At 39.3% G+C, this 13,099-nt stretch overlaps 9 protein-coding genes across 9 annotated transcripts; 5 read left to right on the top strand and 4 right to left on the bottom strand.

Moving 5' to 3' along the window:
• Window positions 1–63: 63 nt before the first annotated feature.
• On the top strand, window positions 64–952 carry BATDEDRAFT_91476 (uncharacterized protein; the record flags this gene model as incomplete). The annotated part of the gene is made up of 5 exons (XM_006681780.1): window positions 64–93; window positions 206–361; window positions 506–607; window positions 717–813; window positions 888–952. The coding sequence occupies 5 exons, from the start codon at window positions 64–66 to the stop codon at window positions 950–952; spliced, it is 450 nt and encodes a 149-aa protein (XP_006681843.1).
• Window positions 953–1,151: 199 nt separating this feature from the next.
• Window positions 1,152–3,237, top strand: BATDEDRAFT_35974 (uncharacterized protein; the record flags this gene model as incomplete). The annotated part of the gene is made up of 8 exons (XM_006681669.1): window positions 1,152–1,220; window positions 1,301–1,395; window positions 1,621–1,744; window positions 1,827–1,900; window positions 1,999–2,092; window positions 2,177–2,222; window positions 2,322–2,428; window positions 2,509–3,237. 8 exons carry the CDS (start codon window positions 1,152–1,154, stop codon window positions 3,088–3,090), a joined length of 1,191 nt encoding a protein of 396 aa, XP_006681732.1. The 3' UTR covers window positions 3,091–3,237.
• Window positions 3,238–3,309: 72 nt separating this feature from the next.
• Window positions 3,310–4,516, bottom strand: BATDEDRAFT_91614 (uncharacterized protein; the record flags this gene model as incomplete). The annotated part of the gene is made up of 5 exons (XM_006681729.1): window positions 3,310–3,453; window positions 3,546–3,892; window positions 3,990–4,057; window positions 4,125–4,209; window positions 4,327–4,516. The coding sequence occupies 5 exons, from the start codon at window positions 4,514–4,516 to the stop codon at window positions 3,310–3,312; spliced, it is 834 nt and encodes a 277-aa protein (XP_006681792.1).
• Window positions 4,517–4,705: 189 nt separating this feature from the next.
• BATDEDRAFT_91477 (protein transporter TIM23) lies at window positions 4,706–5,664 on the top strand (the record flags this gene model as incomplete). Its single annotated transcript, XM_006681779.1, has 3 exons — window positions 4,706–5,039; window positions 5,171–5,311; window positions 5,378–5,664. 3 exons carry the CDS (start codon window positions 4,706–4,708, stop codon window positions 5,662–5,664), a joined length of 762 nt encoding a protein of 253 aa, XP_006681842.1.
• Window positions 5,665–6,088: 424 nt separating this feature from the next.
• Window positions 6,089–7,898, bottom strand: BATDEDRAFT_37403 (methionine aminopeptidase MAP1). The gene is made up of 6 exons (XM_006681685.1): window positions 7,740–7,898; window positions 7,341–7,463; window positions 7,114–7,205; window positions 6,941–7,034; window positions 6,777–6,860; window positions 6,089–6,674 (listed from the first exon to the last, which is right to left on the bottom strand). Exons 1-6 carry the CDS (start codon window positions 7,891–7,893, stop codon window positions 6,157–6,159), a joined length of 1,065 nt encoding a protein of 354 aa, XP_006681748.1. The 5' UTR covers window positions 7,894–7,898; the 3' UTR covers window positions 6,089–6,156.
• Window positions 7,899–8,038: 140 nt separating this feature from the next.
• Window positions 8,039–9,458, top strand: BATDEDRAFT_91452 (uncharacterized protein; the record flags this gene model as incomplete). Its single annotated transcript, XM_006681778.1, has 6 exons — window positions 8,039–8,246; window positions 8,338–8,418; window positions 8,507–8,577; window positions 8,679–8,763; window positions 8,828–9,125; window positions 9,244–9,458. 6 exons carry the CDS (start codon window positions 8,039–8,041, stop codon window positions 9,455–9,457), a joined length of 957 nt encoding a protein of 318 aa, XP_006681841.1. The 3' UTR covers window position 9,458.
• Window positions 9,459–9,481: 23 nt separating this feature from the next.
• BATDEDRAFT_91451 (transcription elongation factor DST1) lies at window positions 9,482–11,090 on the bottom strand (the record flags this gene model as incomplete). The annotated part of the gene is made up of 6 exons (XM_006681728.1): window positions 9,482–9,644; window positions 9,711–9,887; window positions 9,948–10,138; window positions 10,265–10,592; window positions 10,861–10,920; window positions 11,007–11,090. 6 exons carry the CDS (start codon window positions 11,088–11,090, stop codon window positions 9,594–9,596), a joined length of 891 nt encoding a protein of 296 aa, XP_006681791.1. The 3' UTR covers window positions 9,482–9,593.
• Window positions 11,091–11,207: 117 nt separating this feature from the next.
• Window positions 11,208–12,503, top strand: BATDEDRAFT_91450 (uncharacterized protein; the record flags this gene model as incomplete). The annotated part of the gene is made up of 4 exons (XM_006681777.1): window positions 11,208–11,227; window positions 11,324–11,644; window positions 11,760–12,273; window positions 12,399–12,503. The coding sequence occupies 4 exons, from the start codon at window positions 11,208–11,210 to the stop codon at window positions 12,501–12,503; spliced, it is 960 nt and encodes a 319-aa protein (XP_006681840.1).
• Window positions 12,504–12,541: 38 nt separating this feature from the next.
• On the bottom strand, window positions 12,542–13,048 carry BATDEDRAFT_27515 (uncharacterized protein; the record flags this gene model as incomplete). The annotated part of the gene is made up of 1 exon (XM_006681629.1): window positions 12,542–13,048. One exon carries the CDS (start codon window positions 13,046–13,048, stop codon window positions 12,542–12,544), a length of 507 nt encoding a protein of 168 aa, XP_006681692.1.
• Window positions 13,049–13,099: the final 51 nt, after the last annotated feature.

Here is a 13,099-nt window from a genome sequence, read left to right as displayed (position 1 = left end):
TCCAGTGTTTGCTATACATCCAACTACTGTCAAATGGTTGGTGCATTGCTCTTCACTTTATTCATGCTTGATTCTTTTGAATGGTTTAGGATTGTAAATCTGTTTTAGAAACTAGCTGCTGCTTAAACCTCGAGTCTATTCATGTTGAACACTAGTAGATATAAAACAATACCAACTTACACTTACTTTCACGCTCATATATTAGTCACTTCGACTGGTACCTGCTTCCTTGCCCAACAAACCTCCTCAAAGCTTGGGAGAGAACACCGAGTTTGGCACTCATGATACTTTCCGCCATGGATTCAACGTAATGCGTGCCAATATCACCCAAGGACATCCACTTGAATCTCATTTGGAACAGGTACACTTGTTTAATGGCAATCTTCATACCGGAATCTGCTCTTGTGATGCAGTGTCATGTCTATATTGTCCTCTTTGGTTGAATACTATGAGGCTTACAGAAGGTGTCGTATGCCTATTTTACTCAACTGCGTATCTACTGTAGTGGGACCAAACCCAAGAACAACTCAAGACCACTGTTCTCCGTAATACATTTGGCATCCATATGCCTTTGCGCTTGAAAATGGAACAGGCTTTGATTAAAGAGGTATATTTTGTCGAGTCCAAGATCCAATGTGTTTTTGTATTGGCAAGATCTTGGGTCTAGTTGCTGACCACCCAGATTTGATTGATTTGATATCTGACTACATCTACAGCATATTCATGTAATTCCAGTGATGCCCAGTCGCAATCTTGCTCTCGATGTGCTGAGTGGTAGAAACGATACGATTGAATTTGAAGATTTCCTTGGAGGTATACTAGTTTTTGCACTGAGTAATGAGGTTATCAAGACACTGACCAATCTGAATGTGTAATGCTGCTAATAGAAACCAGAGCTCCAATCAACGATTTGAGCCCTCATACTGCTATGGAACGTGTACTTCATCTTTAAAAACGATACGATTTGGTCGTATTGAAATAAACTTGGTTTGAACCTTTCTACATGGCAATTTATAAGCTGGATCCAGTTGTATGGCTACATTTGGTCTTGTTGGGCTAGATTTGCCATCAAATCAATGATCTGATCGTGTTCGTTCTTTCTCGAATTATATTCAAGTTTGCACTCAACCTTTGCTTACAATTAAAACTGGATGAAGGGGGCCGTTGGCTTAAAACGGAATTACGAGAAAGACTATCAAGACAGACCTGCTAGAAAGCAGGTAACCGTATCTTAATCTTGACTACTTTTCAATACGAGTGCTATTTTGCTAATCATGAACATGTAATGGGTTTCAACTAGGTCGAATATGCACAAAGTCAGTCCATTGAGAATACTGGAACATATAATATCTGGTATAGTCGATTTTCTGGAGATGGCAATCGGTTTGGAAAAGGGTAAACAGTTGCTTTGTTAATTGCCAATAGGCGGTCTTGGGAATTACTTTTTATTTTAACCAACAGTGTAATCCTGTTGGCAGATCATGCAACATCTGCTGAATAGAATTCTAGTTGTAACACTTGGGTTCTGCATGATCTGTTCAAAATACTGCATTATTTTCCAGTCCAACACTACTAGATACGCATAGTTCATTATATTAACTATGTTTTGTAATCTTGAAGACTCGAAAAGGCAGCACATCGATGCATTTTGGAGCGAGATGCTGGTAAAACCAAGGCTGGAAAGAAGGGATTGTTTTGCCTGCACTTTGCTCGCGGATGCTGCTCAAAAGGAAATGATTGCACTGTGAGTATTCTGTGTACTATGCTTGATGCACTCAGCTATAATGAGCCTTTTAAATACCAATATTGTTTTCTTTGATCTGTAGTTTTTACACCGGATTCCAATGCCAGGAGATCGTACAGAAACAACATTGGACTGCTTTGGACGAGACAAACATCGGTGAGTTGTGCTGTCATGTTATAAACATGGCAAATACTCGAAAGGTGTTGAACAGATTTGTCGACTAACTAATTATTTTTACGGTCTAATTTGATTAGTCTGGACCGTGATGATATGGGCGGCATCGGATCTTTTGATCGTTTAAACTCGACTCTTTATGTTGGCCATGTCAGCATTGACGATGATATGCAGGTTTGCTGACTGTTGACCATATCTGCTGTAAATGCTATTCCAACTGTATTTTTAACAATTTGAAAATGCAACACCATCAATTAGGGATCAGTCTCTAGACATTTTAGTGAATGGGGTGATGTTGAGCACAGTAAGTTTGGCTTATTATCTGATCATCCACTTGTTGGTATTTGTAAAAAACCGTATCAACTCATTTTGTTGCAACTCTTTGGTTTTTGTCAATCTCTAGTCAATATTTTACAAGACAAGGGCGTGGCTTTTGTTCGATATGTTGATATTCCAAATGCCGAGTTTGCCAAGGAGGCCATGAATGCACAGTCACTCGATTCTGGAGAGGTAGATTGTATCTACTCGATTCAAAACCAATTTTAGTTGATTGCTGCTAACCAACTGACATGTTGTTTGACATGAATCAGGTTTTGAATGTTCGATGGGCGACCGATGATCCTAACCCAGGAGTGATTGCTCGTAACAAACGCAAGGCAGAGGCTATGGTAGAAAAGGCAATTAAAGCCCGTCTCCCCACAATTGGACCTAACGGCACGATTGCTGATTACGAAAGATCATTCAATAACCAGCGTCTTGATACATCTGCTCCTACTGCAGGCCAAGTTGCAGCATATCAAAATGCACAAGCGATGCAGATACAAGGTGTTCCACAGTTTACAACCGATATGCAGGCTAACCAAGCTACAATATATTATGCTTATTATGCTCAGTATGGGTACTTTCCTTCTGCTGATGGCAAGTCGTTTGTATATGATCCTTCGCGTATAGGATCTACCGCGACTCCTGCTGCACCGGTTTTGGAACAGAGCGGTAGTTCTGCATATGCAATTCCATTGAAAAAAAAAGTTGCTACAGAAGGCCTTGTAGATTCGTTAGAACAAGTCAAAAATGGCTCTAATCATGACATAGAGAAACCAAAAACTGCGCCGGCCGCTGCCGCTGTTTCTGCACTTGTATCTGGGTATGCAAGTAGTGACGACGACACATGAGCAAAGTGCTTTTATTCGTAATCTGGGCTGTTGTGTGACTTTATGCGGCAACATTTCAGCGGTTTTCTCGTCCGATTGTTCTTGATTTAACTAGCCTAGATCGAGTTTGAAGAAAGCGAATAAATTTTAAAATATTGTGGTTAAACTACACATGAGTTATATTTGAGCTTTTATAGTTTCTTTGGGTTCTTTTGGGCTGCTATTGGAATCCTATACAAACTATTCATTTTCGTGACATTGAAATGTATCACCCGGGCATTGTGCTATTAAATCATCATAGTCTGCATACACTGACCCGCACCACAGACAATAGTAATACTGCGTTCGTAGATACTCGTTAACAAGTCGTAACCGTTCGTGGATCTACAATATTTAAAAGGTAAATCACACATGTATAGAAATTGAATAGAGATCAGTAAATTCGCCACTTGATCAAAAAATGATATTAAACCTACATCGAGACCATCGAAAATGGATTCTGGGGTTTCAACATCGCAGAGATTGGGTTGATCAGGATCAGTCAAGACACGATCAAACTCTTCATCCTTCAACTCTACACATGTCTCCTTTTGCACAGGCCAATACGCATGATATGGTACTTTGGCACGTTCATCCATTGTCATGACACTCATGCGAGCCTTTTTCAAATCAGATTCAATCCGTTTTAAATCAAACTGCTCATTCATTTTGCTCCTAAACGAGTTTCGTGCGTGGGTTTGCTCCTGATCTATCTGCAATGCTTCCGCATCTGTTCGTTTTCGTTTTGTTGCTACTTCATCTTCGGTTCCTAAACCGGATTTATCTAAGTACAGATGCAATATGGATTGGTTGCTTTTTAGTATCCAAACATAATGATTTCAATTCAACATATAAATAGCTCAAGTAAAAAGTCGACATACTTGCTTTGATTGCTACTTGGATGGGCTCAACTAGTCCATTTTCTGATGTACCCAGAGATTCTCCCTTTCTAGCAGACAAATACATGTTACAACACCGCCAATCAAATAAACTGTTAGACATGGCGTGCACTCAACTGGTATCCCATTTTAAGAAGCATCTTGTAGCCGACATTGGATTCTGGAATATGAGTTTGCAGACCTAGCTCAAACTGTTGTTGTGCTAAAAGTTTATTCATCAAACATGTTGAATTTGTTCCAAAAATCACCATCAGATTTGTATAAATCAATAGTTGGCCATCAAGACTGGATTGGCTGATAAATATACTGTAAAGTCTACCTTGCTCCTTGACAGGCATATTATATCCTTTAGTTTTTTGTCGAGCAAGCGCTTCCCTTCGTCGCTCAGAATATGTCAGAGCAGAAGAGTCTAGACTTCTTTTTTTAGATCCAGATGGTTCTTGAAGCGATTTTAAAAATGCTTCTGACATATAGTCGTCTTCATCCAAATCACAGCCTTTATCACTCATTTGACTGGTATGGCTATTACAATTAGAGAGTACGTTCAATTCCAAGCCAAACATCATTTTCCCAAATTATTTAGCCATAAATTCATACAATTGGCCATAAATTCACTTGACCGAAATTATATTTTTTTTGCGATCGTTTTGAATTCAACTCTTGAACATTTGCTGGACTATTCGTTTATACATCTCGACATGGCTGGACTTTTTGGATTTGGATCTTCAAATTCTACTGCAACGACTGAATCTGCTGCTCCAGTATCTGAATTCTTGCCTGATACCCCTGAGCCGTCCGAACCTTCACTCTCGCAATATGCCGAGACATCTGCCTTTTTACCACCAGCACAATCTATCAGTCATAGCAATGCGACAGTTAAACCTGAGCATGAGCCTATCGAGCTGATATTTATTGATGAACATCCACACATGAAAAATCCTACTCCTCGTCAGCGAGGCTATTTCGGACCTATTCCAATGCGCACTGGATATGACAAGTTGCTGTATGGAACTGGTGTATCATATTTGTCTGGTGAGTGGTCTGAAATATTTACTATTGATCACTTTCAGGTCATTATAATTGTAGGATTGAACCGCCATTTTATTTTGGAGCTAACACATTGACTGTTTTTTAACCATGTCGCTCTTATTAATGCCATGCAGGTCTCTCGTATGGTGCTGTATATGGTGTGATCCGTGGTCTTCAAACAGCACAAGTTCCCAATTTTAAAGTTAGAATGAATAGCATTGTCAATCAAACTACCAGATATGGTCCATGGGCAGCCAATTCACTCGGTGTCATGAGTAGGTTTTCAAATTGCTCTTGCAGATCAACTTTATTCAAAATCTAACTTTGTCATTTTTTACCAGCAATGACATGGGCAATCATGGACAACACATTATCCATGATCCGTGGCAAGTCTGATTACTTTAATCACATTTCAGCTGCTTTTGCATCTGGTATTTTATTCAAATCCACTGCTGGTATCCGTCCTGCTGTTATTACTGGATCCATTCTTGCTTCCATTGTGTCGGGTTATGGTATATTTGAATATGCTATGGCAAGCAAAACTCATGACAGTACATTATCCACCTCAAAGCAAAGCAATGAGTTGAAACTCCCAGCTCTTCAACTAAGAAAAGCTGCTACTGCATAATCTTTTCGACTGGCTTGGACAAGATGAATTACAGCCGTATTCACGTAAAATGGAACACTTTGTATTTATCTTGCATTGACTGACTCTATTTTGCTTTGGAATAAATAATGGTTAAATACTTGTGCTTTTCTAATGAGATGGATTTCTCTCTCAATTCTTTCAAACACAACATCAAACTATAGTTTTGAACTTGGTTTTCTCCACTTTTGGTAGTCATGCATTGCGCGATCTGCATATGCTGTCCATTACAATCCAAATATTGGGTTTGACTGCTACCAACCTTTTTATTGTATCCTAAAAATCCGTGTCTATATTATAGTCCAAAAAACTGATTGCACATTTTAGAAATGCAACTCGACATGCCAATCACCAAAAAACCAGCCAACTAGGCTGTTAGTTTGCATTCGAATCAACACCATTTTTTAGTCGATACCAAAGCAATTATAGTTTATTTAATTCCTAAATCAGTTACTGATAGAAAGTAATCCAACATTATAATTTCCCTGTCAAGATTTCTACACCAGTTTCCGTAACTAGCAAAGACTCCTCAAATTGTGCTGATCGTTTTCCATCTCTTGTTACAGCAGTCCATCCATCAGGCCATTGATCGTCCTGCCAAACACCTTCCGAAATCATGGGTTCGATAGTAAATGTGTGTCCAGGTTTCATACTTCCAACAGCCTTGTTTCGTGCATAATGAGGAATGCTTGGAGCGCAATGAAAGAGTTGATTGATTCCGTGTCCACAGTATGTTCGAACAACAGAAAACCCATCTTCAGTAGCAATTTTTTGGATTGTGTTTCCCAAATCGCGATAGAGTGTGCCAGGTCGAACCATTTTGATTGCCTCGTCCAAACACTTTCGAGCGCTGGCTACAAGCTTTCGACCTTGAGAATCTACGTTTCCTACTAAAACGGTGTCATTCAAATCACCGTGAAAGCCATGCTTGTACGCAGTCACATCCAAATTAACAATATCGCCATCTTGAAGCTCATATTTGTCAGGGATGCCTAATCAGCAGATTCAAACCATCTGGTTAGCATCATAATCATGTATTGGGCCAAGACATTCAATGTCTATACTCGGTAATGATATAAGCATAAGTAACCAACCGTGGCAAATGACTTCGTTGACAGAAGTGCAGACTGATTTGGGAAAGTTGTAGTAGTTCAATGGCGATGGATACACGTCTCTCTCTACCACAAAATAAAGTCAGTATACTGAGATGATAGAAATCAGCCAGCCACAGAATTTACAATCGTTAAATTATCCTTACCCATGCATGCTTCATGAATGACACGATCAATCTCATCGGTAGTAACACCAACCTTGACTGCCTTTTTTCCCTCCTCTAAAATTTCTCGACCCAGCTAAACCAAGTGTGAAACCATGTCAGACCAGTCAAGCAATATGAAAAAAACAGTGTAGTGTTGAAATCAGGTATCTTACCTTGCATACAATCCTCATCTTTTCAATCTCGTCAGGTTTAAGGATCTGAATTGTTGTGCTTCCACGCGTGCTCATCTCACTGTATGGATATCCTACAAGTTTAATTTTCAATAAGCCAGCCATCATCAAATAGAAGTCGAGTATAAACCGCATGTGCGATAATAGTAACAAGTCTAATCAAGACACTAAACACCGAGTCTTGATTTACAAAACAACTTGAAAACTACCTTTGAGATCATCAGCATAATCTGGACGTTGAATATGTTCTGGAACAAATCGTTTTGGGGAGATGGGATAAACTGGACGCAATGATCCAGTATATTTGTGATTCGGCCAAGGGTTGAACGGACCTAACAAAATATTTGATTAAAATGGGCGAATTGAGGTTTAGTTTGATGGCTTGTAATACAGAGTCAATTTATATAGTACAGACTAATATTTATAGACTTTGGTCAATGGATATCTATCAACAGATATTGATGTGTATGTATTGACTGCCTGCAATGTAGTAGTTGTTTATACCAAGCCAACAGCCAATTCAATTGAAAGCTTTTGAAAACTTGAATAAACAGCCTTCAGATTGCTTTTACGAGGCAAATATCAGACTCAAATCAATGCTTATTTACCAGTATTGGTGGCAGTTGAGTGGACAGCTTTATGCAAAGTCCAATTTAGTTTGAAGCAATCCTGAGAGCAAAAGTGAGCATCAGGCAAACCCTTCTTGATGCAAGTAGGACACTTGAGTTTTGCAGGGTTTCCACACACTTTGCACACGGACATTGGCCAGATAGAATGCCGTATTGATGGTTGGAATATAAAAATAAATCCAAATTGTCAAGCGCATTTGTAGGCAAAAAGCAAACCAACTACACGTGATCTGTCATATGATTTCAATTTCAATTTCAATCCAAACTTTGAATCGCAAATGCCAGACATTGCACCGCAACCATCTGCGAATGAATCTGCGAATGCATCTGTGAATGAATCTGTGGATGCATCTGTTCCAGCTACACTGACACACATCTCGTTTCCTTTTGCCTCGCCTCCAGATATTATTCGTGCAACTCAAAAGGATTTGTATTATCTCTACCAATTACAATCCACTCTTAACGAAATTATTGCTAGTCTATGGGGTAAATCTACTGTTATTCCTGCTTGAATTACCACTGTACTGGTCAAAGTTTCTTATATTCTTGATTAACCCGTCTCAATATTTTATGTTAGGAAGCAGATTTCAAAACAAGCTTTCTCATGAAATTCAACTGACAAGCCAAGCCTTGTATTATGGATTAACTACTGTTGCTGGTATTTCATTCAAATTCATCAATCGATTGTGTTGAATCGCTTAGTTTGAATCTGGAGTCTTGACATTTTATGAATTCATGTTTGATAGGAACTCAGACGCTTGGAGAAGAGTATTGCGATATTGTCCAAGTGTTGAATGGTGCAACTGTACCATCTCATGCAAGTCGATATTACTCTTGTATTGGATCAACTACAATCGGGATTATGAGTGGTGTATCTAACCCTTTTCATGTTTCTTACTAAAATTGCCATTAAACTAGTGGAGAGTAGTGAGTGTATTGATGTATGTACTCGGTCCATACTTTTTACATTTGTCTGTGAAGCGGATCAAGAAATCAGAAACAGGTAATATTGACCTCGCTATTTTATTCGAGTCTGCATAGTCTAACGAGTTTATTTTGCTGCATAGATGGATCATTACAGCAGATTTCACCAAGACTCAAAAGTAAATTGATTCAAATATCAAAAGCCATCAAAGGACCACTTACTTCTCTTCATCTTGCCAGTTTTTATATATTTGGAACCTACTATCATTTGGCAAAACGGTTCACAGGGATCCGGTATACTCTGTTGAAACGGCTACGTGATGGAGAACAAGAAGGTGGATACGAGGTTCTTGGGTTTCTAATTTATATCCAATTGATCATTCAAGCTTATCATGGATGGAAAAAACGTAAAGAAATCGTATCTGACGAATTGGAATACAAGTACGCATTTTTGAAACTTGCTTGAATCTAGTTTTAACAGCCAATAGGTTTACAGATCTGAGTTGGCTGAGTAGATCATATTGCTGATACCTTGTATGCATCCAATCATGAATTGTAGAGATGACGATTTGGACACTCTGGACGATCATGTCGTAGGTCAGTTGCAAAAATGTACATTGTGTTTAGGTGAGCGAAAGCAAACTACGGCTACACCATGTGGACACTTGTTTTGTTGGAAGTGCATCGGAGATTGGTGTCGTAATAAGCCAGAATGCCCATTATGCAGACAAGCAGTGATGCATAACCAACTCTATCCTATTATAAACTTTTAAAACAGTAATGATTGTCATGGTTTTGAAAATGAGTGTGTCCTTTATTTCCGAGTTGGTTTAGATTGGTTTCAAAATGAATAAACTATAATGAGTATAAATGCTATATCAAGACAAACGATCCTAAACAAGACTGAGCTCAGCAGAATTTCCATTTGTTTCCACAGTGACAGCAGGTTACAAATGTAGTCTGGAGCGTGTAAAAAGGTTAGACAAGTTGATCTACTTGACATTAGAAGCAATCAAATCAGCTCACCATCGGTTCATCCGCAGAGCGAGTCTGCATTTGATAATATGTGGCTTTACGCTGTTTACAGCGACCGCATCTAAACATGTCTGTCTCGGCCTCCTGGTTAGCAGCAGACACTGCATCTGCCATGCTATTCTTTTTTGCCTTTTCAACCTCCAAAACACGCTCTTCGGACATCATTTCCTACCATTGCAATGGAATTAGTACATGCTTGCATAATACTTGAGCATATATGTGTAGTACCTCTGCAGTCATCATGGCAAATCGGTCCGTAGAGATTTTCCCACCCAGAACCTGTGATCTTAACGAAGCATTTAGTTTTAAATTGGATGTCAGCGTGCGAATTCTGCTCTTGTACTTGGCATCTGTACATTCACAGGCAGCAAATATATGTTTTTCAATCGAGGATGCAATCTTGGCAACTACGCTTGCAACTATCAAAAATTAAAGTGTTGGGGTTAGACAAGACTTGACGGCGGAGAATAAAAACAGAAACACAATAGTTTGAAAACCATCTGGCTTTATCGGCAGATTGAGCCGAGTAGTGATAAAAGATGTACCTGCATCTGTACCAGAAGCCAACGAAGAGTACAACATTCCAGCACATCCATCTCTGATTTTATCTCGAGTAGAGCTCAACGTAACATTATCTGATGCCAGCGTTCTTGGTGCAGTATGAGTGGTTGATGTTGGAGTAGATACACTTGAAGATGTAGATGTTTTTGGAGTATCTATCTGTTTTTTTTCCGATTCTGACGATTCTGACATGGATACTCGACCAATGTCTGTTTTCCATTTGTATACAAGTTCCCGAGAGAGCTGCTTGATTTTTTCAGTTGCATTTGGATGCTTTCTTAATTCCGTTGCAAATACTCCAATGCGTGTGCTCTATTAAATGTCCATCAAGTATACACATCAATGCAAAGGTTAAATCATGTTTTATAGGTGGCCATTTTGCAAGATTCCAACGATAAGATGGAGGACTTTGCAGACGCTGACATGTAGCACAGATTCACACTGGTGATTCGGTCTAGACCTAGTGTATGAATGGACATGGAATATAATGTGCAGGATAAACAGCACATTAGCTCCAAGATTTCACCAACCCCAAATACGATAAAAAGTCGAGAGTTTTGAACACAAGAGTAGAATTCACCTTGAGTGTTTCTGTTGTTGCTTTGAATGTGCGTAGTGTGGTAAGAAGCTGAATAACAATCTATTCAACACAATTAGTTCAATATTCATTGGGTTTGAACATCAAATGGCAGGAATTCAGCTTATCCGAATAAAAAAACAGCATACCTGCTCTTTGTTATCAGCCAATGCCTTTGTCAAGTGTTCCTTGAGTTTAGGAATTTGAGTAATAAGTAATCCAGGTCCGTCCATGATGATGTAAAGTCGAATTGATTTGGTTTTGCAAATTATATTTATTGTCATGTGATGAAGCGATAATTCATTTTGGTTTTCTTGGTCTGCATTTAGCCCATTTTATCTGTTTAAACAATGGTTGCTGTCAGTGAAAGGTATTGCCAATCAAAATTGACTGAGCATGGACAGTGTTTGACATGTAGTCAACTAACCAGTGGCTTTTGATTTTAAACCCATTCAACTATTTCTAGAGATTATATTACTAAAGGAATTCAATGCGGTATTCGAGCAGACGGCAGAGGATCATTCGATTCTCGTCCGGTATTTCTGGAAACAGGAATGATCACTCAAGCATCTGGATCATGTAGAGTCACTATTGACCACGGCACGGATGTGCTTGCTGGAGTCAAAGTACAGGTTGCAGATGTTGAAGGTCGAGTCGAGCAATATACAGGTGATATTGTAGAACAAACTGGTACAGAAGTCGCTGACGATTTAAACACCAGTCTTGCTGATGGAAATGGATTTTCCAACAGGGGAAATGTAGGACGCATTGTGTGCTCAGTAGAATGGTAAGCAGTTATTTTGATGTTGCAAAAACACGTTCAGTGCAAGGCGGTGGATCTACAAACTAGTCTTGGATGATTTCCTAATTGACATTTTTGAAACGACTTGTTTTTCATACAGCTCGCCTGCAGCAAGTATTATTTTAGATTCAAGGGCAATCGAAGACATGTGCAATGAATACACTCAGGTTCTTAATCGAACACTCAATGGTCCTCATGGCGGTATTGATCTCCAAAAACTATGCATTATTCCTGGATCAACCTGCTGGGTTGTTAGTGTTGATGTGCTTATCATGGACTATGGCGGAAATGTGCTTGACACTGTCCTTATGGCTGTTCGTGGTGCTTTACACAATACCCGACTTCCCAAAACCAAAGTGGAAGAAACGGATGGTCATTTTGAATTTGATATTGCAGATGACGAGACAGAGGTATTATGTGGAAGGGAGAATATTCCCGTTGCATTGACGCTGAGTCGTATCGGATCTGGACATATTGTTGATGCATCGCCATTGGAAGACATGTGTTCTTCTTCCAAGATCACGGTATTTGTGAATGCATCTGGCTGTATCTGTGGAGTACAAAAAACTGGAAAGGGTAGTTTGGAGCCCAGCACATTGATTGATATGATCGAGGTAATAACTACTGCTTGCATATGTGATGAAATACGTTGTAGTAGTTGGATACACAAAACTGACGATTCAAGCTATGACTGCTTTTAAAATCATTCAATACTGTCTGCATTGCCAAAAAATCATAGACTGCAAGTAGATTAGGATCAGAATCATTGGTATCGTTGGATAGTATACTACTATCTGAAGAGCGAGATCGGCTGAATAGAGTAGAACCCATTGGGTTCAGATAGCTTTTTATAAATCAACCCGACTTTATCATGATTAAATTTTATTTATCTCGACATCCAGTTTGCTCAGATTTAACTAGCCAAGCACGATATGTCAGATCTACTTTGGAAATGGCTTCCAGTACGGATCTAGAAACTGCTGTTGAATCGGTGTTGTCTGCTGCAACGTAGGACACCATGACCATTTTGCTTTCAAAAGATACCCGAACGTCATGAATATAAGCAAGTTTACTGATAGAGTTTTTGACTAGTCCAGCACATCCTTCACATTTTAATCCTACAATTTGAAAGCTGAGCGTCAGAATGGGCTGACAGGGGACATCAAAGTTACTGTCTTGATGGTGTGTCAGTGAAACCACCGAGTTTAATGGGTTATAGTTTGAATAGATCATGCTTGACCAGTGTGAGTTGATCTGATTAATCCATTCAGATAGTCTGCCATCATTGTGAGCTGAGACTAGGTCTTGGCTGACGACAAGTGTGATGGAAATGCAGAAAGTGATGAGAGTCCGCCACGACCAACCAGCAAGCCAGATGGTGATTGCCATGAGAACAGCACATGTTGATGTAAACAGGGATCTATAGGGTGTAAACACTGC

This window comes from Batrachochytrium dendrobatidis (genome assembly GCF_000203795.2).
Source record: "Batrachochytrium dendrobatidis JAM81 unplaced genomic scaffold BATDEscaffold_13, whole genome shotgun sequence".
NCBI lineage: Eukaryota > Fungi > Chytridiomycota > Chytridiomycetes > Rhizophydiales > Batrachochytrium > Batrachochytrium dendrobatidis.
The sequence above is the reverse complement of the archived record's forward strand: the minus strand, read 5'-3'. Positions and strand labels throughout refer to the sequence as shown.